Source organism: Glycine soja, chromosome 1, assembly GCF_004193775.1.
Source record: "Glycine soja cultivar W05 chromosome 1, ASM419377v2, whole genome shotgun sequence".
NCBI lineage: Eukaryota > Viridiplantae > Streptophyta > Magnoliopsida > Fabales > Fabaceae > Glycine > Glycine soja.
The window spans coordinates 47,716,664-47,741,828 of NC_041002.1; the positions used below are offsets into that span (position 1 = coordinate 47,716,664).

Here is a 25,165-nt window from a genome sequence, read left to right on the forward strand (position 1 = left end):
AAACAGCCTCATCAACCTCGTCCACAAGCTCCTTGAACAGCTCTCCCACGACATCATGGTAATCAACAAACAAACCCTCCTTTTTCACACATTTCAACTTTCATGTTCATTAACTTGGTAGTGGGTGTTTAGGTTCCGTTTGGGAAAGCTGCATTCTTCCCAGGTCATTTGATTCACACCAATGAGTTCCTGGTATGCGCTTTCTTCCCTGCAATTCTTTGATTCAGTGTGCATTTTCTCAGCGTCAAGAGGTTTTGTTTTGTTTTGGTTGCTAGGTTCTTTTGGGAGAAGGACATTATGCTGAGAGAACTTCGAAGCAAACCGTTGAGATTTTACAGCAAAGAGGGAAGTCCTTGGATTCACGGGTTGATTCTCTTGAGGCCAATATCAAGGACCCTGAAGCAGAGGCTTCATTTCTCAATGCCACAGCTTCATTTTTGGTTGCTTGGTTATTTTGGGAGAAGGGTATTATGCTGAATTTTTAATGCTGAAATGCTGAATTTGTTCTATGTTAATTCTTCCATTAAAAATATTGGGAATTTTGCTTTTTGATCTCAAACGTGTAGAGAGACTAGAGAGCTTGTGACCGTCAATTTTTATGTGTACAATGGAAGCAATTTTTCATGTTAATTTTGCAGTTCAATTCAACTTCTAATGTGTGATGTCTATCTTATGAATTATTTTATATGCATTATTATTATTATTATTGGTTTGCTACCATGGAAATGACCTATCAGGGAAGGGAACAAAGTGAAATAGTAGAGAGATGGCAGGTGTACTCCTTCACCAGATGTGCCAAGTTTTTCAGTAATTTATGGATGAGTAGACAACCAGGTGAGTGCACACTTTTATTTATTCTTTTGTGGTTGGATTTGAGGACAAGACTCAATATAACTACTCACTGAATCACTGGCTGATTGAAAAAGAAAGATAAGAAATCTTAGCCATATATATTAAGATTAAGTGATTTCTATGATATTAATTAATTAGGTAAAAGGAAAATGGGTGTAGATATTTTCAACTCTTAAAAAGCTTCACAAATGTCACAGCTATTGGTGCAGCAGTTTTTGCATATTGAGGTAGAGAACCACTTCAAGCATGTTCATTTGCCACTCCAAATGCATTTGCACCTACTTGGAAAAATTCTGTAGACCCAAGAAAGAAGGTAATTAATGGACATTGCTTCTTCTTTTGATATGTAGGATTCTTATATTTATTAGATATCTTTCATAGGGGTATTGAAATTTTGAAATCAGATTACTTAACAACATTTAGTTAGTTCCTGCTTGCTTACTAAAATTCATTCATTTATAATACATATTATTGAGAGTCATATGGTGATGGTCTCATAACTCTTTCCTTGCTAATTCAATACTGCTATTTTTTAATTTATTAGAGGAGACTTAATTCATTTAATTGAAATTGGTTAGTTAGTTCGTTAATTTTTTGTTACCACTTGGAGTATCACGGGGTATTGAGGAAATGTGGGAAACAATTTTTTTATTGTGTATAATTTTTTATTAAGAGTCTAGGAAAGTAAATAAAATAATAATAATTTATTTAAGTTAAAATTAGTTTATACGTAAGTTAAAAATATTTTTTAAAGAAATTAATACAAGAGTGTCTACAAATTAATTTATGTAGAAGCTAATTTTAGTTTATGAAAAATAGAAAAAGTTTATTTTATTTTATTTTTTTCTTTTGCAAGTGTTTCTAGAAAAATATACATAAACATGCTCTAAAGAAGTTAAATCTACCATTTTATGATAATTCTGGCTAAAATAGAAAAATTGCATACAAATAAAAAAGTTACTACATTTTTTTTCTAGAAAAAAAAAAGAAAAAACAATGATACATGCCTGATTTTTTTTTTTTATTTCTGTAAATGAAGTTGTATGAAAAGGGCACTTGGTGTGGTGGGTATCCAAATTAAGACATCCTTTAGTAGAATATAGGAAGATGCAAAGTTCCCTCTTTTGGGGTAGAGTCAATTCATCAATTAGGAGTTGGTGAGGGAATGGAAGCCACATAGCAGAACAATTCAAAGGTGGTGTTGATTGATTCTTTGCAGTCATGGGAGTTCCTCGTCAACCAAGCCTATAAGCAGAATACTCCTGTAAGACACTCATTTTATGCCAAAGTTTGGATCTTTTTTATTTTTTCAACCCTGGTCTGGAAAGAGTGTGCAAAAGGGGCATTTATGCTTCAAGTTATTTACAAAATCCATTTTTGACTATGATTTTGTATTTTTGGTTTTCAATGTTTGTTTTAATTTGTCTTCTTGTTCTTCCTTGTGGATATGGTATATTAACTTATGGCTTATGTATTTTGTGGGATCGATGGATCAATATGGATTGCTGATGTATATTATTTTTGATTATTTATATTTTTTCTGATGGGATATCAACCAAAAAAAGTATAAATAATTAAAAATAATATTTAATTCAAAGACGGTGAAACACCGTCTTTGAAAGTACGCATTCTAAGATGGTGCTTACATCGGCAACGTCTTAGAATGTCTACTTTCAAAGACGTTGCTGAGGTAAGCACCGTCTTAGAATGCGTACTTTCAAAGACGGTGCTTACCTCAGCAACGTCTTTAAAAGTTGCTCACTTTCAAAGACGGTGTTTTGGAACCCGTCGTTGAAATTTTTAAGTTTCGACGACGTCACATTTAATGACCTTTATCTTGGGACATTCAGTTAGTCCTTTATCTTGGGACCTTTACTATATTTATCTGAGGTTGATCAATATACTATAGCCATAGAAGATTAATTAGCATGCCTAGTTATAGCTCATTCCCAACCAAATTTGTAGAAAGTGACTATGAATTGATAATTGATAGGAACATTTCCTGAACTTAATCAATTATATATGAGGCTATATGTTAAGTTAATGACACTCGTTTTATTTTATCCCGTGGAAAACTTGAAGTAGCCACCATCTACTAACTAGACACTAATCAATTGTCCGTGTCCCATTCACTCTCTTATGAAAGTAGTAATCTTATCCTTGGAGAAAAATGAACGAATTCAACTAAAATGAACAAAATCAATTACAATGTTCATATAAATATAAAATCAAGTATATTTTTTTAGTTGAAATTTGGTCAGTCCTCTATACTAGTTTAAAAAATATATTAAAATGAAAAAAAAAACAAAAAGAATGATTTGGAAATTGGGTTATTTTGATACAAGAAATTGATTTGGAAATTGGGTTATTTTGATACAAGAATTTGATTTGGAAATTTGACATAAAAATGGGATTAAGAAACAAGTTGCAGACCACGTGTCTTGCCTTGAAAAGAAAGCACTAAAAATGAACCTTTGACATTTAGGAAATACTTGCTAATGAACAATTACTTGTTATAAAATGACATGCATTAAGCAATTCATCCAGTAATAATTGTTGTTATAAGTACAAACTTCAACATTAGTTATTAGTCACTTAAAATGAAACATAGAAGTTATGAGAAAAGAAATAAGAGAAGAATATAATATCAAGTACACACCTCTAAAACTCCTTCTAAAGTCACCAAGAACTTTATTAAATTAAAATAAAATAGAAAATATGAGACAAAAATAGAGTCCTCTAGTCTTATAGGCACAAACTATTATATAGGAAAAACCATACATCCTTTCCCTTTCATCTAATGATTTTTCTTTGATGGTTATCCTCCATTCACGACATTTACTTATATTTTAACAGTCATTTGACTTTAATTCAAAATATTATTTTAATATAACACCATATTGCTTGCACACACCGCATGAAAGTGTACCGCAGTTTCAACCAACCAGTGCTTGTTTACCTACCGCTGAAAGGTAACACCCATACGACTTGATAGAATGAAGGCAGCAAATTTAAAGCTAAAATGGGCACATTCACAGACCGAGAAAAAAGAAAAAGATGAGGTTGATTTATGGTTGACTAGGTATCTAGCTAGTTAAGAAGATTGGGTGATATTTAATATATATTTTTTTAATTAGTTTAGTTTCCATTGATTCATGTAAGTTTATTTTTCTGGTTTAAATTTCAGTTAATTAACATTTTTTAAAAAAATTTGATCATAATAAAATATTTTGTTTTATTTTAAGTTTTCATAAATTTGAATTTTTTTTAATTTTGATCTTCAATAGCAAGAGAAGTAATGCAAGCATTAGTTTCATGTGAAGAAGTGCATGAACGGCAGCTAGCACAAGTAACTCCTCATCATCATCAACAACAACATGCTCATCATCATCAAATTTCAAACTCAGCTTTTCATATTAGTAGGCCGTCGCTCCCATCTCTACCATTATCTCTCCTCCTCCCCTCCACCACACTTCCATCATTCTCGATGACAACTCTTACTATGTCTCTAGAATAATGCTCCAAAATGAAAATTTTCAGGTAATCACAACTCAAATCCCTCTTCTTAAACATGATTATAATTTTCCTTCTTTATAATTTTCATAATCGATAGCTACTATAGCTAGTAACCCAAATAGTAGTCATAATAGAAGAATAGTTAAAAGGAACTTATTATAATAAGTTTTTGAGTTTATTTTATTTAAAAAGTTTTAAAGAAGTATATAAGGTTATAATTAAATTGCTTTCATAATAAGCTAAAATTTGTATATGCTCCCTAAAAGGTTTATACGGGAGGATTAAAAAAACGCTTATCACCTTGTATGACTTATATTATTATTATTATTATTATTATTATTATTATTATTATTAAAAGGAAGAGTGAATAGGCAATTTAGTCCCTGAGATTGTAACCACTTTGCATATTAGTCCCTGACTTAAATTTTAATTCATAATAGTCCCTAACTTTACCTCCGTTATGCAAATAAGTCCCTGCTGTTAAAATCTAATTTCCTCCGTTAGTCAAATGTCTATTTGGCAAATGTAAGCATCCAATGTGGCAGGTTTGAGTCCAAGTCAGCAATATTATGTGGCAAGGCAAGGACTGAATTGAAAAATTAGGTTTAAAAGAAATCAAAAATGAAGTAAACCCATTTTCCCTTTCACTGTTGCTCTTCCCTCCCCTGCATTCTCGTGATTGAGGGTTCGCGCTTTTTGTCAGGTTGGTGGTTTCATTCAATTCGTTTGCATTGTTTTGGTGGTTTGATTTGGGGTTTTACATGTTCGAGGGGTTTCATCTGCGGCATTGTCTTCGCGCTTCGTAGGGAGGTTTATGATCGTTTATTATTTTCGTTTATGATGCTCTGTTTTTATAGATGACAATGTTTTTGGTTTTTGATTGTGTCTTCGCGGTTTTTGACAATGTCAATGTCTTCGCGCTTTTTGAGGTAGGTTTTTTTATTTCCTAATATCTGACCATGTTTGCGGTTTTTGATTGTGTAGAATGAATGACAATATAACTTTAGTATTGCACCATGGAGGAAGATTCACTCCACGTGCCAGTGATGGAAAGGTTGAATATATAGGCGGAGAATTTGAAGTTTGGGAGGATATATCTGCAGATTGCCTGAATGCATTTATCTTATATGATCTGGTGAAAGCTTGTAAGAAGTATAGTAATATAGGAGAATGTTTTTGGTTGATTGATAAGGACTTAGATTTTAATCATGGGTTAAGGAGTTGTACAACTGATGGAGATATATTACACTTAGTTAGGGATGCTTTTGAAAATGAGAATGAGATAAATGTTTATTTTCATCATGAAGTAGATCCAATTTTAGAAGAAGTCCCACAAATGTTGTACTTGGAATGTTATCCAATTCGAAAAGCTGTTGAGAATGAGGATGATTTAGATGATGTACCTGTTGCTGGCCATGAGGAAGGTAAGTTTTAATTCATCTGTACTTGGTCCGACATGGTTACCATAATTAATTAATATGATTAATTTTTACTTTATGACCATTGATGCAGATGTTGGTGCTGGAGAGCAGACAGATGCTGGTGAGCAGATGGATGCTGGTAAGCAGAGGGATGGTGGTGAGCAGAGGGATACTGATGCTGGTGAGCAAAGAGATGGTAGTGAGCAGAGGGATACTGATGCTGGTGAGCAAAGAGATGGTAGTGAGCAGAGGGATGCTGAAGCTGGTGAGGAGAGAGATGCTGATGGTGAAGAGAGAGATGTTGCTGATAGTGAGGAGGAAAAGGAAGTTGACAGTGATGAGACAGATGCTGAGTGGTTTATAAATTTCTCTTGTATGTTGAATGAAGTTGAAGCTGAAGTTGAGACAGATGGTTATCATTCAGAGGAGCTTAATATCCCCATTAGTAGTGATGATGAAGATGAGGATGTTGAAGTTTATCCTCAATATAGTCAAAGTAGTGGAGTTGGTGAACAGAAGTTGGAATTAGGGATGGAGTTTGGTACTCTAGATGAATTTAAATCTGCCTTGAGGGAGTATAGCATATTGATGGGCAGGGAGTTCAAGTGGAAGAAGAATGATAAACAGAGGGCTAGAGCAAAATGCAAGAAGGCATTTTGTGATTGGGAAATCTACTGTGCAAAGAATGAAGTTAGAAACTCTTTTCAGATAAAGACATTTAAGCATAACCATAATTGCTGCAGAGAAGTGAACAACAAACAAGCAAATAGACAGTGGGTGGTCAGTAAACTTGAGGGCAAACTCAGAATGCAGCCAACCCTTAAATGTGTTGAAGCTTTGGAATATTTCAAGCAAGAGTTTGGAGTGCACATTGAAGTTACAAAGATGTGGAGAGCCATGAAAGAAGCAAAGCAATTAGTGGAAGGGAATGAGAGGAAACAATATGCCAAAGTATTTGATTATGCACATGAATTGTTGAGGAGCAATCCTGGATCAACAGTTAAGATCAACACAGTGCCAAGTCCAGAAGGTCCACCACAATTTCAGAGGCTATATATTTGTCTTGCTGGCTGTAAGAAGGGGTTTGTTGCTGGATGTAGACCATTCATAGGTCTAGATGGATGTTTCCTAAAGAGTGCATTTGGAGGAAACTTGCTCTCTGCTGTTGGGCTTGATGGCAATAACCACATCTATGTTATTGCTTATGCTGTTGTGGACATTGAGAACAAAGACAATTGGAAATGGTTTTTAACTTTGTTGCATGAAGATCTTGGGGATTACATACAGAATGGGTGGAATTTCATGTCAGACATGCAAAAGGTATGACATGGTGTGATTTGCAATTGTTATCATAAGTTAGGTATTTAATTGAAGTTAATGACATAAGTTAGGGACTAGTCCAGAAGTATTTACTACTTTGCTGCAATTTTTCAGGGACTTATTCCAGCTTTACAGGAAGTCATGCCTGGTGCACCTCATAGATTTTGTGTCTTGCATCTTTGGAAAAATTTTACAAAGCAATGGAAAAGCAAGGAACTTAAAGGAATTGTGTGGCAATGTGCAAAATCCACTACTGTTGCTGAGTTTGAAGGCCATATGGCCCATTTGAAGACAATCAACTGCCAGGCTTGGGAGTATTTGAATAAATGGCCCAAACAAGCATGGACAAAAGCCCACTTCAGTACAACACCCAAGGTGGACAATATATGCAACAACACTTGTGAGGTATTCAATTCCAGAATTCTGCAGTATAGATGCAAGCCTATTATCACAATGCTTGAAGAAATTAGAAGTTATATCATGAGAACCATGGCTGCCCGCAAGGTTAAACTTTCTGGAAAACCTGGACCATTATGTCCTGTGCAGTATAAAAGACTAGAAAAAGAATTCCATTTTGCTAATCAATGGACTCCCATTTGGTGTGGTGATAACATGGGCCTGAGATATGAGGTCCACATGTGGGGGAATAAGGTTGAGGTCAATTTAGGTGAATGGACATGCACTTGTGGAGTATGGCAACTAACAGGTTGTGTTTTTTATAGTTTTTTTTTCATTCCTAACCTACATGTGTGCTGATTTTACAACTTTGATGTAGGGATGCCATGCCGACATGCCATTGCAACAATAACTCACAAAGGAGGGAAGCCTGAGGACATGTGTCATGAGTGGCTGTCAATAGAAGCTTATAATAAGACATACCAGCATTTTATTGAACCAGTCCAAGGACCACAATATTGGGCCCAGACACAGTATACACACCCTGTTCCACCACATAAAAAGGTCCAAAGAGGAAGGCCAAAGAAAAATAGAAGGAGATCTGTAGATGAGGACAATGTCACAGGACATAAGCTAAAGAGGAAATTGGCTGAGTTTACATGTGGAAGGTGTGGCCAAACCAATCATAACATTAGAAGCTGTAAAAATATTGGAGTTCCTGTTAGGCCAAAGAAATATGTTGCACCATCAACTTCAAATGAGGATGACCACCTATTATCTCAAGATGAACAAGCTTTGAATGAGGCTGAAGAAGCTACTACTCATGTTCAACAAGATCCGGTGGAGATTAATTTATCTCAGCCTCATTTGTCACAAGATAGTGACATGGAGGTCCCTGCAACTATTGTTCCACCAATAGCAAGGAATAAGCTAGCCATAACAAGAGCCAAAAAAAGGAAGGTTGCTTATAAAGATGATGCAGAAAACTGAAGAACCATTTTTTGTTGCATTTTGAAGGTTGCTGAAGGTTGCTGAAGACCCATTTTTTGTTGCGCATTTTGAAGGTTGCTGAGTTTGAAGGTTGCTGATGAAGAAAACTGAAGAAGCATTTTTTGTTGCATTTTGATATTAGGATGTGTAGTTGTATATTTTGAAAGCTTCACTGGCATGTGAAATGATGTAAACATTATGGCCTACTGAACAATTGCTTATAACTACCATGCTTTGGGATGTCAAATATTATGTGAAATTGATCTAAAGTCATGTTTCTTCTCTTTCTTTTATAAATTATACACTGTGTTGGATTTGGAGTTGGAGTAGTACAATCCATCCCAACATACATTATGAGTTGCTTCTTATTACCTAATTCTCTTTCTTTTATTAAATTATATTTAATAAACTGCAAATTTCAACAACAAATTTCACCAACAAATTATATTTAATTGAAATGGATAATTGACAGTAGCAACAAAAGCTGCTATTACACTACAAAAGCTACTTCCTATTACAAATTCTTCAGCAAAACAACAATTGACAGTAGCAACAAAAGCTGCTATTACACTACAAAAGCTACTTCCTACTACAAATTCTTCAGCAAAACAACAATTACAATATCAAAAGCTGCTATTACACATTTTACCTAAAGTACATTCCCCCTAAAACTAACATTACAATTAAAAATGAAAAACCTAACAACACAATGTTTGTTAAATTTCTCATTTTCTTCTGCAAAGCTTCAATTTGTAGCCTCAAATCAGCCACTACCATTGTTTCTCTTGAGACAAAAGACGAATTAGAAAGTTGGTTTTCTTCTTCAACCCATTGAAAAAATTGACAGTTATCTGGGTCTGTTTGGGGTAATGCACAAGTATAGAATAACCTTCCTGGGTTTCTCCTTGTTCTTGCAGTTCGAATAGCTGTACGTCTTCCATGGTGGCATTGCCGAATGAAACTACCAGAAAATGCACAACAACTGCCACTTGCAGACATGGACAAATCAAGTGAACAAGCAGCAGGGACTGAGCCTCAGAGTAGAAGAAGAAGAAGCAACTCAGCGTGGGAAGAAGAAGAAGAAGAAGAAGCAACCAGCAGCTTTGTAAACCCTAATTTTTTTGGGGAAGAAGAAGCAACCTTGCATGTGAGAGAGAATTTATAGATGCAGACCTCAGTGCCACGTTGGACAATCTACGTGGCACTGAATTGCCACCTATACACCTCAGAAACGCCGTCACCTGAGAAATTAACGACAGGGACTATTTTGCAAAACTTATGTAAAGTTAGGGACTATTATGAATTAAAATTTAAGTCAGGGACTAATATGCAAAGTGGTTACAATCTCAGGGACTAAATTGCCTATTCACTCTTAAAAGGAAAGGAAAGGTGAGTAATCAAAAAGAAAACAGACGAGTCACTTGGCATGTGAAAATCCAAAGGAGCAAGTCTGGGTGGTATTGTGCACGAGTCAGACTCAATAACTAGGCAAGCTTTTGTGAGTGCTTGATAAATCACAAGCATGAAACTGTCTTTCCACTTTTTGAATATTGTTCAACACAATGATTAAGATATGTGTTTTGAATTTGATTGTTGACCTTGGGAATGCATCTATGGTATTTGTCCACTTGGCAGCAACAACATCATAAGCTTGGAGCGAGGAAGGTCTGTGTTTGGTTTGGAGGAACTCATCATGGGTTGCACTTCAACTGAAATCAAACAGGTAAGAAAGAACTTTTTGACTCGGAATTATATGAACATTGTGTGTCATAATGCCTAGAGAAAAGAAAAAAGAGGGCTCTGAAATTAAAAAGAAATAAAAGAAAAAATGAAAACATTTTTTTTGTTTGCTTTTTTATATTTTGAGGTTACGTCTGTCTTCCATTGCATAAAGGTAAAAAATAGTACAACAAAATGTGGGTCATCGATCGATGCCGCAAGGAAGTTTAAAGAAAAAATACCTTCTCTTTATTTCATTTTTCAATTGTGTATGTGTTGTGTGACTCAAAATCACAAATGGCACAAGTGGGAAGACTTTAAGATGTGTTGTCATAACTGAATTCAGTTATGATAACTGAATTAGTTTTGGCACCAAAGCATAGCTAGAGTGTATATATACTCTTGATCATGTAATGCATTAAGAGAGAGTTTTTTAGGTTGCAAAACAGAGGAGCTGCAGCAATTGAGAGAGTTCAAAAAGGAAGGTAGTGTGCTAGGTGATTGTGAGAGGTTTTAAAGAAGAGAAACCAAGAGAGATCAAAGCTAGTTGTTGCTTGTATTGAACTTGTAATTTCATGATCAATGTGATGATGAGGAGCTGCTCTTTCCCATGGATGTAGGCACATTGCCGAACCACATAAATCTTTGGGTTCTTGCTCTGCTGTGTTTGTTTGTTGTGTTTTCTGTTTTTCTTTTGATCTTGTGCAGGTACAAGAGTAGCAGAATTTAATACAAAGAACCAACAGTGTACAAGAGATAGAGACTTCTACTAGCACCATTTTTTCTTCTCATTAAACTACTCCTAATATTCTACAGTTTTATCTTTCTTTTTTCCTTATTGTCATAAACAAGTTAATTAAGGTTAGAAAAGAGAAAAATACTTTATTTTATTTTATTTTATTACATTACGGTCCATGTTAGGCAAAACGCCCATTAACTTTTAACATTTTTTACCATGATCGAGGTGGAAAGGCATCTACTTGATGAGCCAGTTAATTTCCATTTTCATTAATTATAGTTCAAGTCAATCTCTATGTGATAGTGTTTATAGTTTTGTCATATAGACATGTAATTGAATATTTCAATTCGTTAGAATAAATTTAATAACACTCAACAATTTTTACTTGGAGATTAGTTGGAATTATGATAGTAATAATGTCTCTTTGTTGTTTAAGATTATCATTAAATTATATTCTAGAAACCCTAACCGTAATATTTTCATTAACATTCAATTCCCTTACAGGAGTCATCCATCACAAAGGCACAAGAAGCTGAATGGTTGAAGTACTCTTCTTATTGGTCAAACCCTGACAACCCGGATCATCATAGTCATCATCATTAATGCTTGAAGCCTCCCTCAAGTTTTCTTTCAACAAAAGGCCAAGAAATAATATCCATAGTTTGCTCTCTTTTTTCTTTCTTTTCCTATATATGGTGGTCATTTAATAATATCCACTAAGTCTGATTTTGTTGGATTTTGTTCTTCTAATTTTGATATATGTTCTTCTCAAAGTTTAATTTTTTATTCATTTGTAATGATTTTTTAAATTATTTATAAAAAAACACATTTTAAGACGGTTATCTGAAAAATCGTCTTATAATCCTCAATATTTTTTAAAAAAATATATTTTAAGATGGTTTTTCAAACTGTCTTAAAATCTCTACATTCTAAGACTAGAATCAACAATATATTTTATTTTTAAAAAAATACATTATAAGACAGTTCTCTAAAATATCGTCTTAAAATATCTACATTTTAAGACAATTTTTTAAAAAACCTTTTTAGAATTCTCAATATATTTTATGAAGACGATTTTTAGTTGAAAATCGTCTTAGAAGGATACATTTTTCTAAGATGGTTATTTAGGAAACATTGTAGAAAGTTTCTACAACGTTGGCTACAACGATGGTTAATAACCGATGTAGAATGTTCGAAATAACCATTATAGAAAAACGCTTTTCTAGTAGTGTGTGTTGGTTAAATTTGAAAATCGAGATAATACTTGGATAAATCTGAAGTCGTGTATAACACTTTCAGATTGAATCAAATTTCGGGGTTCAACCAAAATTGTCCAATCGGATAAAATCAGAAGATTATAACTCAAGAGTTTTGTTTTGGTCTTGTATGTTTTGTCACATCGTTATGCTTTCTGAATCAGAATGATTATTTATAATCAAAGAACAGGTGGTTTTTGGCGGTTGATGGAAGTTTTTTTATTTTAAAAACTGCCGTTGATGGAAGTTTTAGTAACTTCCAACCGTTGATGGAAGTTTTAGTAACTTCCATGTAACTTCCAACCTTTGCCTAAACCGAACATCTCGTTATTACATTAAAACAAGCGTGCACTCTTATTTTAACATAATAAAGAGATCAATTACACTAAAATTTCCAACAAACCTCCCCCATTTTAGTGTAATTACCGATCAAATCACCAAAGTCATAACATACCACAAACTACTGCATAGATGAAATATCGTGACGATTGAATTTCATCTTAGCAAATTATACGTTTCAAATATTCGAATATCAGGGTGTCACTAAGGATTGAACCCTTTCTATTCATAATGAATACATGAAGATAATCTGCACAATAGTTTATAACATTACTCTTGCTCGACACTAGTTTTACTAGCCTGTGTCCCTATCCTTCATAAGCATATCAAAGCCAAGTCCCAGCTTCTTGAAGCGGCTAAACTTCATGCTTATATAGGTAGTCCTTTTCTTTTTTTTTTTTTTTGCACCTGCAAATGCAATTTTTCAAAAGAACCATTAAGAAGTTATACTTCAACCTCCTTAACTTGCAGAACCGAACACATTCCTTTTGGGATACTTTCGATGATGTGTTCCAATCTCTACATGTTAAGCTTTCCACATTGAATTCAGCACCTAATGTCATATTAGATGGGAATTGGGTATCTTAACATAAGAGATTTCAGATAGACTTTAATCCTAATCCCACAGCCGACCTTTTCACGAGATCTCTACTTAACCCTTTGGTTAAATGATCGGCCAAATTATGCTGAGTTCTCACAGCCCTACATCTCCAAATTTTGAGATAACTCAAATTTGGTGTCTTTTTGTGCCAAAGTTCATATGGGGTAACCTTATTCCTTTTGTTAGGAATTCGGTTCAACAAGTAACAGGCTGCCAACATAGCCTCACCCCAAAATCCTTCACTTGAACCCGAATAGGATAACATGAAATTCACCATTTCTTTCAAGGTTCTATTCTTCCTTTCGGCTACACCATTCTGTTGTGGTGTATAGGGAGCTGTAGTTTGATGTATTATTCCAGTAGATTGAAAATAAACTGGATCATAATACTCACCTCCCCTATCCGTACGAAGAGTTTTGATTAGCCCATTTTGATGAAGTTCTACCTCTTTCTTATAAATTTTAAATTTATCAAGAGCTTCATCTTTTGTATTTAATAAATATACATAACAATACCTTGATGCATCATCAATAAAAGTAACAAGATATTTTTTATGACCTAATGATGGAGTAGCATGCAAATCACACAAATCACTATGAATAAGGTCTGAGACTTTAGTCTCACTTTTAACATCCTTAAAAGGTTTCCTAGTGATCTTGGTCAACAAGCAAGTTTTTCATTTTTCAATGTTCATATCAAAAGGAGGAATCATACTTGTTTTGACATATCTTTTAATCTTTTGTAATGAACATGTCCTAATCTAGCATGCCAAATTTCTGATTTTGTCATATTAGTTATAGAAATACACGAGGCCATACAAACAGATTCATGAACAAAAGGAACATCAATGTTTAATTTAAACATTCCATTACAACGATAACCAAATCCAACAAACGAACCATGTCTTGACAAGATGTACTTGTCACTTTCAAGTACTTGCTTGAAACCACAATTATTTAAAACCATACCAGACAATAAGTTCTTACGAATACCAGGTACAAATAAGACATTATCCAAATACAAACTTTTTCCGGAAGTAAAAACTAAATTCACACAACCTAATCCTAGGATTGGTTCAGTTGCAACATTGTCCATCTTCACAATAGAGACATCATTGATTGGTCTAAATTCCTTGAACCAACGACGATCTTTGCACACATGGCTTGTTGCTCCCGAATCAAACCACCAAGCAACGTCATCATCCTGCACATAGAATGCATCAGATATTAGTGATACATAATTTGAATTCGTATTCGAATTAAAATTATTCACTACAATCTGACCTTGTTGCTTTTCAGGATCATTAGACCCACTTGGACCAGCCTTGTTCTTTCCTTTGAACACCCGGCAATCCCTCTTTAAATGACCAGGTTTCCCACACTTCCAACATGACAATTTTGTCTGTTTGTTTGGACCTTTGTTCTTATTTCCTTGAAATTTTCGTTTGTTACCTTTAGCATTGTAATTTTGCTTAACTGTTCCACTTTCCTCTACCATATTAACGGAAGAGGAACCTGCTACGGTTTTATCATTGACTTTGTCAATTTCCTGAGCCCTCAGCGACTCCTCAATCATGAAATGACTACCGAGTTGAACCAGAGTCAACTCTTCCTTCTTATGTTTCAAGGTATGCTTGAAGTCTTTCCAAGAAGAAGGCAGTTTATCAATTATAGATGAAACTGCAATGGATTCATCCATTTTCAAATCATGTTGAGTAAACTGACCCAAAATCCGCAGCAGTTCATTATATTGCTCCATAACAGGCCTCGAATCAATCATTTTGTAATTAAAGAAATTACTAACTAAGAATTTGTTACTTGAGGCATCTTCTGCCATATACTTGGATTCAAGAGAGTCCCATAATTCCTTAGCAGACTCAACATTTTGATAAATATCAAAGAGAGAGTCAGACATACCGTTCAGAATGTGTCCACGACAAATGTAGTCGTCGTTCTCCCATTTCGAACGCTTCCTTGTTTGATCCAGAGTTTCGTCTTCCATATACACCGGCATCGGTGTACTCAGCACATACACCACATTCAATGTTGTCAAGAGAAAGTGCATCTTCTTCTGCCATCTTCTGAAATCCTGCCCTTCAAACTTGTCCAACTTCGCAAATTTGCTTGTCATCTTCGAACTATCGTTCGTCATCTTGAAATATTTGATTCAATCTTTTGTTGGTTAAATTTGAAAATCGAGATAATACTTGGATAAATCTGAAGTCGTGTATAACACTTTCAGATTGAATCAAATTTCGGGGTTCAACCAAAATTGTCCAATCGGATAAAATCAGAAGATTATAACTCAAGAGTTTTGTTTTGGTCTTGTATGTTTTGTCACATCGTTATGCTTTCTGAACCAGAATGATTATTTATAATCAAAGAACAGGTGGTTTTTGGCGGTTGATGGAAGTTTTTTTTATTTTAAAAACTGCCGTTGATGGAAGTTTTAGTAACTTCCAACCGTTGATGGAAGTTTTAGTAACTTCCATGTAACTTCCAACCGTTGATGGAAGTTTTAGTAACTTTCATGTAACTTCCAACCTTTGCCTAAACCGAACATCTCGTTATTACATTAAAACAAGCGTGCACTCTTATTTTAACATAATAAAGAGATCAATTACACTAAAATGTCCAACAGTGTGTATTTGTTAAATTGATGCATAAGAGGAGTGGTGAGCCTAGTTGCGAGGTGAGAGATGTAACATACACTTATGCATTAGATGAGGAAGTGTGCATGATGTGAGTTACCCAAAGGGGTATGCAAGATATTATACATCTCACAGAGGTGATGTAAACTCTAGTGAGCAAGTAAGCAAAGAAAGGAAGAGTTAAGCATGTTCACATTCAATGTTATAGGAAAGTGAGACCTTAGTAAGAGGTCAAAGAGTAGGAGTGATATTTACAAGCCTTAGTGCATTAGTTGCCTTCAATTTGGCAAAGGAGGTTAAACTCTTGTTGTCTAATTAAATGTTAAGGTATGATCCAAAGAGATAATAATGATGATATTATGAGATTATAGGTTCAGTAACACCAAGAAAAGAAGGGAAAATCCATGAGATAGTAAAAGCTTGTTTTAAAGTTATTATTTTAATCTTCAATAGATAATTTATGAAACAGAACAAAAAGCCCTCCGATTCAGAAGAATAGGAGAATGTCCAATTTACAAATGGTCCTGTTTATAATATTTTCATATTTTATATATTAAATTTATTAAATATTAAAATTAAATTAAGTCTTAGATCTCATGCAATTATGAAAAAATTACAAATGTTTTGTGATTATGACACAAATGTCATATTACAAAATTTTAAATTAGTCATCTAATGTACAATAAATGCAACACAATTATTCATGATTTAAAGAAAAGAAAAAGTCAAATTATAAGTTCACATTAAAAGAAGAGTTATTTTAATTTTTTTAAGAAATCATTATGTTTAAATGGTACAATAAATGCAAACAATCAAAATCCATCATTACTTTTCTAAATCATCAAACTATTTCTATTTTATACTCTCCATCTCATTATAATTATAATATAAAAAAATATTTTAAAATAATTATTATTTTAAGTTTTTAATATAACATTAATTATCTTTTATCACTTATATTTTTTATAATATTATTGATGGACAACAAAATCTATAAATAAATTAATAATAATATAAAAACTATTTTATAAAACTATCACTCTCTTTTATCTATTTATTATTATTTTTTATACTTGATATGTATAAAGTAATATATATATATATATATATATATATATATATATATATATATATATGACAACAATTACTGTAACAGGAAGAAGTAATATAAAGATCACAACAATAAGGATCAACCTTAAGTCTTTATGTAAACTATCAATGTCAATCATTAGGTCGGACATAATGGATTAATATGAAAAACATTTCACACTAATAATGTATGTATTTCAAAAATATGTTTCTTGTCTTGCAATTAAAAAATTTGGATTTATTTCATTAAACTTTTCCTGATGTGATTTATAAGACTAGGAAAGAGCGACTCCGCAGAAAATTTATAAAAGTAAGAGACATGCAAAGTAATTGGTAAGAGAACATAAGACAATTAATTAGCCAATTTAAAATACAAATTATAAATAAAAACAATTGCCAACTAGAAAATAATTTAATTATGACATAATAAAAAGAAATAATAATTCTTTATTAGCAAAAAAAAAAATAGATGGCTACATAATGATTATCCATAGTCATTTTATTATCTAATTTTGCTTAGCATACCATCTGCATATAAAACTTTTAAAAAGATGGTGTTTTTGGAATATGCCATGACAATCTCTTCTCCCAGTAGCGATAGTACTGAATAAAAAAATAGCCTCCATAGTTATTTAGAATTCTATTGCATTGGGTACTACAATTCATCTCCTCAGTTTGGGCATTGTAAACTTCAAAACTCGCATGCACATTGCCTGCATCCATTGTGCACCAAAAAAGAGTTGTGCCAAAAAGGTTATCTGTGAAGGACCATTCTTGATACTCTCCAACGGCAAGAACATGTTGGCCAAGATCATTGTCCCTTGATCGACAATGGAGATACACAAGAATGCCATCATTCATCCCATTATAGACACGCACAGTTTTCTTTCCGTCAAAAATGGTATTATCACTCAGACCATCTTGAGCACAGACAATCATCAAGAATATAGTAATTGTGACCAGGGACTTCAACATGCTTGTAAGATAATAAGAATAAACCAAACTCATAAGCTATTGTAGTTACTTTGCAGTCTTGCACTCTATAATTGCAACTTAAAAAGACACCACACCACCAAAGAGTCTTACTTGTAGATGAATTGTGACATCATTTTCCACAATTTTAAATTTGTAAGAGAACATAGTCAAAACAAAAGTCATCAACTTTTAAAGCTTCTCTTATACATCATTAAAATCATGCCAACATACAAAAATCATTTAATAGAAAGTTTAGTCAAATATCAAGTTTTTTAAAAAGTTTTAAATTAATCCTTATGCTGTAGAATAAATACTCCCTCCGAACTTAAATAAACATAAGTATAAGAAAATAATTTTGAATATAAATATAAATAAATATTAATTAATTTTTATCTCATTTAATAATAATATTCCTATTATGTTCTTTATTTAATAAAATCTTGTTTTCCATGAATTATTTATTATTATTTTATTAGCACTATTATAAAGGGTATTTTTGGAGGATTTTTTAAATTAAATATTTTGAATCAAATTCCTAGTTAAATTTATTTATATTAGTACATGTTTGAGTGATTATTGTATAATTAATTTAACTAAATGTGTGCATTCAATATAATATTATTTTTTATTTAATGTATTAATGATGATATTATTACATAAATTTAATAATTATATAATATTTAAACAGTAATTAAACTCATTTAAAATTATACAAACATTTGTCATACGCATTTAATATATCTTTTGTATTATTAATACACAATTAATATAAAACTTAGATATTCAATAGTTTTAAATATATAATATAAAAAATATTTTAATAACTGAAATAAATTAAAAATATCTATTCAATATAAATATAAGAAAATTAAAATAAGATTGTTAAGCCTATATATGCACGACTAGAATTAAGCATCTTATATTATATCATATTATTTTTTATTTAAAATATTTGATTTACAGTAATTAAAATATCTCATTTTGACATTTAATGTAGTTTTATATTATATTAATTTTAATATACTTTTAAAATATAATCTAGACAGTATCATTAAAAAACCTTAATAAAAAAATTGTTTAAAAAATTTGGACAACAAAAGTCACTCTTTTATAGTTTCATCATTTATACCTTTTAGTCCTTATAGTTTTAAAGTGGTTTTTTCAGTCCTATAGTTTATATTTTATTTCTCTTTTAATCTCTATAGTTTGAAAGTAATTTTTTTACTCCTTATAATTTGCATTTTAATTCTCTTCTAGTTTCTATGGTTTGAAAGTGATCTTTTTAGCCCCTATATCTTATATTTTAATTCTCTTTTAGTCTTTACTATCAAAATATGAGTAATATTATCTATTACAATTAACTACAAAAATATCAGCAAGTAATTCTAGCTAATTTATCGCAAGATAATTTGTAATAAAAAATAGTTGATAATTTGTAACTAGTTATTTTTATATATTTTTTTGTAGCATGGACTAAAAGATAATTAAAATATAAATTATAGGAACTAAAAATATCACTTTCAAACTATAAGAAGTAAAAAGAATTAAAATATAAATTATAAAGACTAAAAAAACCATTTTAAACTATAGAGACTAAAAAAGAATTAAAATATAATCTACAGGGACTAAACAAACCACTTTCAAATTATATGAACTAAAAGGTATGAATCGTAAAACTATAAGGACCAAATGAGTAATTTAACCTATATTTTTTATGATTAACTAATATTACACCGTTATGTTAAAGAGAGAGAAAAAATTAAATTAAAAACTCAATATAGACAGTACATTTTTTTCCCACATATAGAAAATAATACTAACATCCATAACGACTCATCTTATAGAAATACACTAATCAAATATAAATTTTCTATAAACTTCAAATATTATAAAATTAATAAAATTTATTACTAATGTAAATGTAACACTTATTATATTCATTATAAGTATAAGTGTTACTTCAAATATTATACTCGTACGTTTGGATATTTGAACTTAACTTTAAGCGAAAAAATAACATATTTTAATTTTATGATAACAAAAACATGCAAAAAATTTTACACCAACAAAATGTATATTTCTAATTTCATGAGAACAAAAAACATATAGTTCAGTAATTTCAAGATCATTCTTCACATGAAGGATTAAAAAAAATAAAGTTTGAGCTCAAAAGACTTGAAAACAAAATTAAAAACAATGAGGTTTGGCTATACCTTGCATAGAAGATCACAAGGGGGTGATGAGAATCACAACCCTATGATTTGACATCACAGCTGAAGCCTAAATAGCACCTGCGAGATGATCACAACCCTTAACATTTGTTTATGTATAGTTATGAGGTTCTCTTTAATTATGTTCTTTTAATTCTTCTCTTTTCGATTTTATACATTCTTGATATTTGATCATTATTTGTATGATGTTAGACACTTATTAGGATGAACTAAGAAGAGAATTTAGTGTGTTAGAATCATGGGAGGAGAGCTCAGGTTTTAATCACAACAGTAGGATTAATCCTAGGTGGATAAAATAAATTAGTATAAAGACTAAATGTTTAATTGAACAAAAATTATCTTAGATTAATTCATCATTAAAAAAGAATTAAAAAGAACCTTGAATTGTTAGACAATAATTTGGGGAACAAAAGGGGTGGTACCTATACTTGATCAAACCGGCAGCTTTTATGGGAACCTGAAATTAAAATAAAAACCCATTAGTGTTAATAACACCAACCTGAAATTAAAACTAGTACGTGGTGCTGAAAACATAGATAATAAAAAGTGCTGGTAACTAACAACGGCGGAAGAAAAGGTGAAGCAGTGATGATAGCTGCTATAAATGTGTCAGAAAAATGCTGGAATCTAAATCATATCTGCAACTATGTCAACCGCTTCACTTGGCCAAAAAGATGTTAATGGTTTACCTTTATTATCAAGTGTAGTGTTTTTGTTGGATGTTTACCGTCATATATCGTGATTTTATTGAAAGTTGACATTAATTAGGTGTATAAAATTAACATCCAATAAAAATATAGTGAATTAATATGAAAAACATTTTTCAGAATTAATGTACGTATTTCTAAAATATGTTTATTATTTTGCAATTAAAAACATTTTTGATTTATTTCATTATACTTTTCGATATGTGGTTTATGAGATAGAGAATGAGAGAAACTTCAGAGAAAATTTATAAAAGAGATAGAGAAATTGATCGGTAAGGCAACATGAAATAATTAACTAGTTATTTTAAAATATAAATTATAAATAAAACAATTGACGAAAAATAAATTGTGAATAATAATTCTTTATAAGAAAAAAAAGAAATGACTACATAATGATTATCCATAGTTTATTTTGTTTAGCAAAGCATAGACACAACTTTTAAACAGATGGTATTTATGGAATATACCATGATAATCTCTTCTGCCAGTAGCCACGGAACTGATCATAAAAATAGGCTCCATCGTTTGTTAGAGCTCGATTGCATAGGGAATCACATAACGTCTCCTCAATTTTGGCACGATAAACTTCAAAACGCGCATGCACATTGCCTGCATCCATCTTGCACCAAAAAAGAGTCGAGTCAAGAAAATTATCTCTGAAGGACCATTGTTGGTACTCTCCAACGGCAAGAACATGTTTGCCAAGATCATTGTCCCTCGACCGACAATGGAGATACACAAGAATGCCATCATTCATCGCATTTAAAACACGCACAGTTTTCTTTCCATCAAAAACAGAATCATCACCCAGATCATCTTGAGCACGAACAATCAACAAGAATACAATAATTGTGACCAGGGACTTCAACATGTTTGTAAGATAATAATAATAATAATAATAATAATAATAATAATAATAATAATAATAATAATAATAATAATTAATAAACCTAACTCGTAAGCTATTTTCTTTACTTCATTCTTGCACTCTATAATTGCAACTTAAAAAGACACTAAAAAGTCTTACTTATACATGAATTGTGACATCACTTTACACAAATTTTGAATTTGCAAGAGAAATAGTCAAAACAAAAGTCACAGACTTTTAAAGCTTTTCTTATACATCATTAAAATCATGCCAATACAGGAAAATCATTTAATAGAATGTTTCATCAAATATCAAGTTTTTTAGAAAGTTTTAAATTAATCATTATGTTGTACAATAAATACGTGTTTGCATAATTATTTAATAATTAATCTAAACAAATGTGCATTGAATATAGAACTACTTTTTATTTAATATTTCAATAATGATTTTATTACATAAATTTAATAATTATCTAATACTAAAATGTAATTAAACTCATTCAAAATTATACAAATATTTATATCATATGCATTTAATATATCTTTTGTACAATTAATACACAATTACTATACAACTCAGATGTTCAATAATTTTAACTATATAATATAAAACATTATTTTAATAACTGAAATAAATTAAAAGTATTTATTCTATATAAATTTGAAAAAATTCAAAATAAGATTGTTCAGCCTACGTACTACTACAGTTAAACATATTATATTATTCTTTTCTTTAAAACATTTAATTTTTCAGTAATTAAAATATTTCATTTTTACATTTAATATCATTTTATATTATATTCATTTTAATGTACTTATAAAATATAATAAAAATATCATAAAAGAATTTGATGAAAAATATGAAATTAATAAGATTTATTTAATTATAATATAATTGTAAGATAATTAAATCATCTTATCATTCCATATTTTACAATTACAAAGATATTGAAATTTAACGTAATTCAAATCCTTTTAAATTTTTTTAAACATAAATTTCTAAAAAAATTATAAATAATTTTAAAAATACCAAATATATATCTCATGCATATCAAAGTTCAATTCTATCTTAATTTAAAAATATGATTTTTAATATCAATTATGCATATTATAACATAAGTGTAACATTTATCATATTGGTTATTTATAACTATTGTAAAAAGAGCTATACATGTACGCTTGATAACTTGAATCTTTGGTCAAAAAAATACATTTTTATTAATTTTATGAGGATTAAAACGTACTAAATATTTTCAGAAACCAAAATATATATTTCCAATTTCATAAGCACAAAAAATAAATATTTAAGCTTGTTTTTTAGAATACTACTTTCCAAAAATTTTAAATTTTCAAGAAAATGATCAAAATAAACCAATGATTTAACCATCAAATTTAATGCTTTTCTTGTTAACTAAGTTTGTCGATATTTTCTACATAATTTTTTTAAGAAAATTCTTGGCAAATAAGTTTGTTGTTTTTTTGTAACTAGTCTTTTAATTTGTACAACATATAGAATAAATATTTATTTATATGATTAAAATTTATATTAAATAAATATTTTTAAATATGAAAATTATATTATAATTAAAATTTATGATAAATAAATATTTTAAACATACAAATTAAATTTTAAATTTATATTAATTATGTTATTGATAATTTCTTTTAAATTTTTAAACTGACATATATTTTTAAATTTATGACATAATTTATATTAAAATGAATAATAGATAAAGAAAAATATTTAAAAAAATGTCGTTAAATAAATAATCTTACAATAAATAAATTGTCAAAACATAGCATATCTATGAATAACTCAGATAGGTATATAACATACGGATACAAAATGATACTATATGTCAACAACAATATATAACAACTAAAAGTTAGGGGTGTTTACTGATCCAGATCAAATTCATGATCTAATTCAATCCAATTATATTGAGTTCAGTTTCGAAAGTATTTGGATTGAATCTCATCTAATCAATTAAGATCTTATCATGAATAAATTGGACAACGGAAATAAAAATAAAGTTTGAGCACGAAATACTTGGAAACAAAAATAAAAATAATGAGGTTTGGCTATACCTTGCATAGAAGATCACAAGGGGATGATCAGGATCACAACTCTATGATTTGACATCACACCTGAAGCCTAAATAGCACCTGCGAGATAAACACAACCCCATGACTAAGATCGTGAGGGGTGTGAGCACAATCATATTTTTTTCTTTGTTATTTTTATTTTGTAATTTAGCATTATAGACTTTTGGCCCAAACCTTTAAATAGGTTTTTAAACTTTAATTTAGGGATTCAAACTTTTAACTCATTGACAACATAAAAATAACCTTTTTACATCAGTTCTTTTCACCATTCTACATCAGTTATGATGCGTCATCGTAGCAGGCGATGTTGAAAGTCACGCGTCCTACAACGATGGTTATTTGATTAATGTAGAATATCTCACGTTCGAAGACAGGTGTCTTATAAAACCCGTCGTAGAATTGTGAACATTCTACATTAGTTATTAGCGTCAAACCGTTGTAGAATGTCAATCTTTATAAACCATTCTACATCGGTTGTTCTAATAACCGATGTAGAATGACAGTTTTTCTACATCATATCTTTTGGCACTGTAGTAGATGCTAAACTATTCTACATCGGTTTGGCTAATAACCGATGTTGAATGGCGTACTTTCTACATCATTTGTGGCCTCAACCGTCATAGAAGTCTGTACCATTCTACATCGGTTTATGCTAATAACTGATGTTGAATGTAGTACTTTCTACATCGTTTTTATCATCAATCGATGTAGAATTATTAATTTTTTTCGGTGTTTTTTGTTCAATAATGGCAGTAACTATATGTGCAAATATAATTATACTTAATGTCTCATATGAGACTTAATTAAACAATGAAATTATACTATCCTGGTCAAAATTCTGGAATGAAATTAATATACTATTAAAAATTATGCCATACAACTGAAATAATTATGTATAATTATATGGCGGCTTACACCTGCAAATTTGTTATTGAAATAAAATTATTACAGCTAATCATATTTATAACATGAGTGTTTGGTTGCTCAAAATCTCCTATCCTAATCATAGAAAAGCATAATGAAGTTGGTAGAGGCAAAAATTCTTGAGCATCATGTAAAGGGATTGATAACCTAATGGTCCTTACTGGTCTTCCTGTCTCCTATGACTTATTCCATTATATCTTTTCTCTTGCCACAATTTCACTACCTGGAATGTCCAAATAAAATGAAGATTTACATTTAAAGCCACATATTCACGGGTTTCTTCAACAACCTATGTCCAGATGTTTGGTATTTTGTCAGCATACCCTATACCTATTAAATAAAAACACTAGGAGAAACAACAAGGCTAATCAAATAAAAACATTTTCTCCAACCAAATTTCAACTATATATTCTCTCCTAAAATCATTCATGGTCTCCACCTAATAGCTTAAGCTTTAAGGAGATAAA

General features: G+C 30.9%; 3 protein-coding genes and 1 pseudogene across 9 annotated transcripts; 2 read left to right on the forward strand and 2 right to left on the reverse strand.

Moving 5' to 3' along the window:
• The first annotated feature begins 374 nt into the window (after nt 1-374).
• On the forward strand, nt 375-8,764 carry LOC114417449. Of its 7 annotated transcripts, none has more exons than XM_028382701.1 (8): nt 375-465; nt 738-834; nt 1,050-1,165; nt 1,892-2,116; nt 5,353-5,792; nt 5,881-7,109; nt 7,224-7,815; nt 7,885-8,764. In XM_028382701.1, exons 5-8 carry the CDS (start codon nt 5,354-5,356, stop codon nt 8,493-8,495), a joined length of 2,871 nt encoding a protein of 956 aa, XP_028238502.1. In that variant the 5' UTR covers nt 375-465; nt 738-834; nt 1,050-1,165; nt 1,892-2,116; nt 5,353; the 3' UTR covers nt 8,496-8,764. The 7 variants fall into 7 exon arrangements, with proteins under 7 accessions (XP_028238502.1, XP_028238512.1, XP_028238485.1 ...); XM_028382711.1 differs by having other exon boundaries at nt 1,065-1,165; XM_028382684.1 differs by lacking the exon at nt 375-465 and having other exon boundaries at nt 481-834; nt 991-1,165.
• LOC114389133 lies at nt 720-11,646 on the forward strand (annotated as a pseudogene).
• Nucleotides 11,647-17,431: 5,785 nt separating this feature from the next.
• LOC114389216 (self-incompatibility protein S1-like) lies at nt 17,432-17,863 on the reverse strand. The gene has a single exon (XM_028349879.1). The coding sequence runs from the start codon at nt 17,861-17,863 to the stop codon at nt 17,432-17,434; it is 432 nt and encodes a 143-aa protein (XP_028205680.1).
• A 3,392-nt stretch (nt 17,864-21,255) lies between these two features.
• On the reverse strand, nt 21,256-21,672 carry LOC114389308 (self-incompatibility protein S1-like). Its single transcript, XM_028349983.1, has one exon. The coding sequence runs from the start codon at nt 21,670-21,672 to the stop codon at nt 21,256-21,258; it is 417 nt and encodes a 138-aa protein (XP_028205784.1).
• Between the last annotated feature and the right edge of the window lie 3,493 nt (nt 21,673-25,165).

Excerpts from the sequence above, each read along its gene's own strand:
- LOC114417449 (XM_028382701.1), top strand. The coding sequence starts at position 5,354 with ATGAATGACAATATAACTTTAGTATTGCACCATGGAGGAAGATTCACT. Across the intron at positions 5,793-5,880 it reads TGTTGCTGGCCATGAGGAAG|ATGTTGGTGCTGGAGAGCAG; the intron begins GTAAGTTTTAAT and ends CCATTGATGCAG. Across the intron at positions 7,110-7,223 it reads TCATGTCAGACATGCAAAAG|GGACTTATTCCAGCTTTACA; the intron begins GTATGACATGGT and ends GCAATTTTTCAG.
- LOC114389216 (XM_028349879.1), bottom strand. The coding sequence starts at position 17,863 with ATGTTGAAGTCCCTGGTCACAATTACTATATTCTTGATGATTGTCTGT.
- LOC114389308 (XM_028349983.1), bottom strand. The coding sequence starts at position 21,672 with ATGTTGAAGTCCCTGGTCACAATTATTGTATTCTTGTTGATTGTTCGT.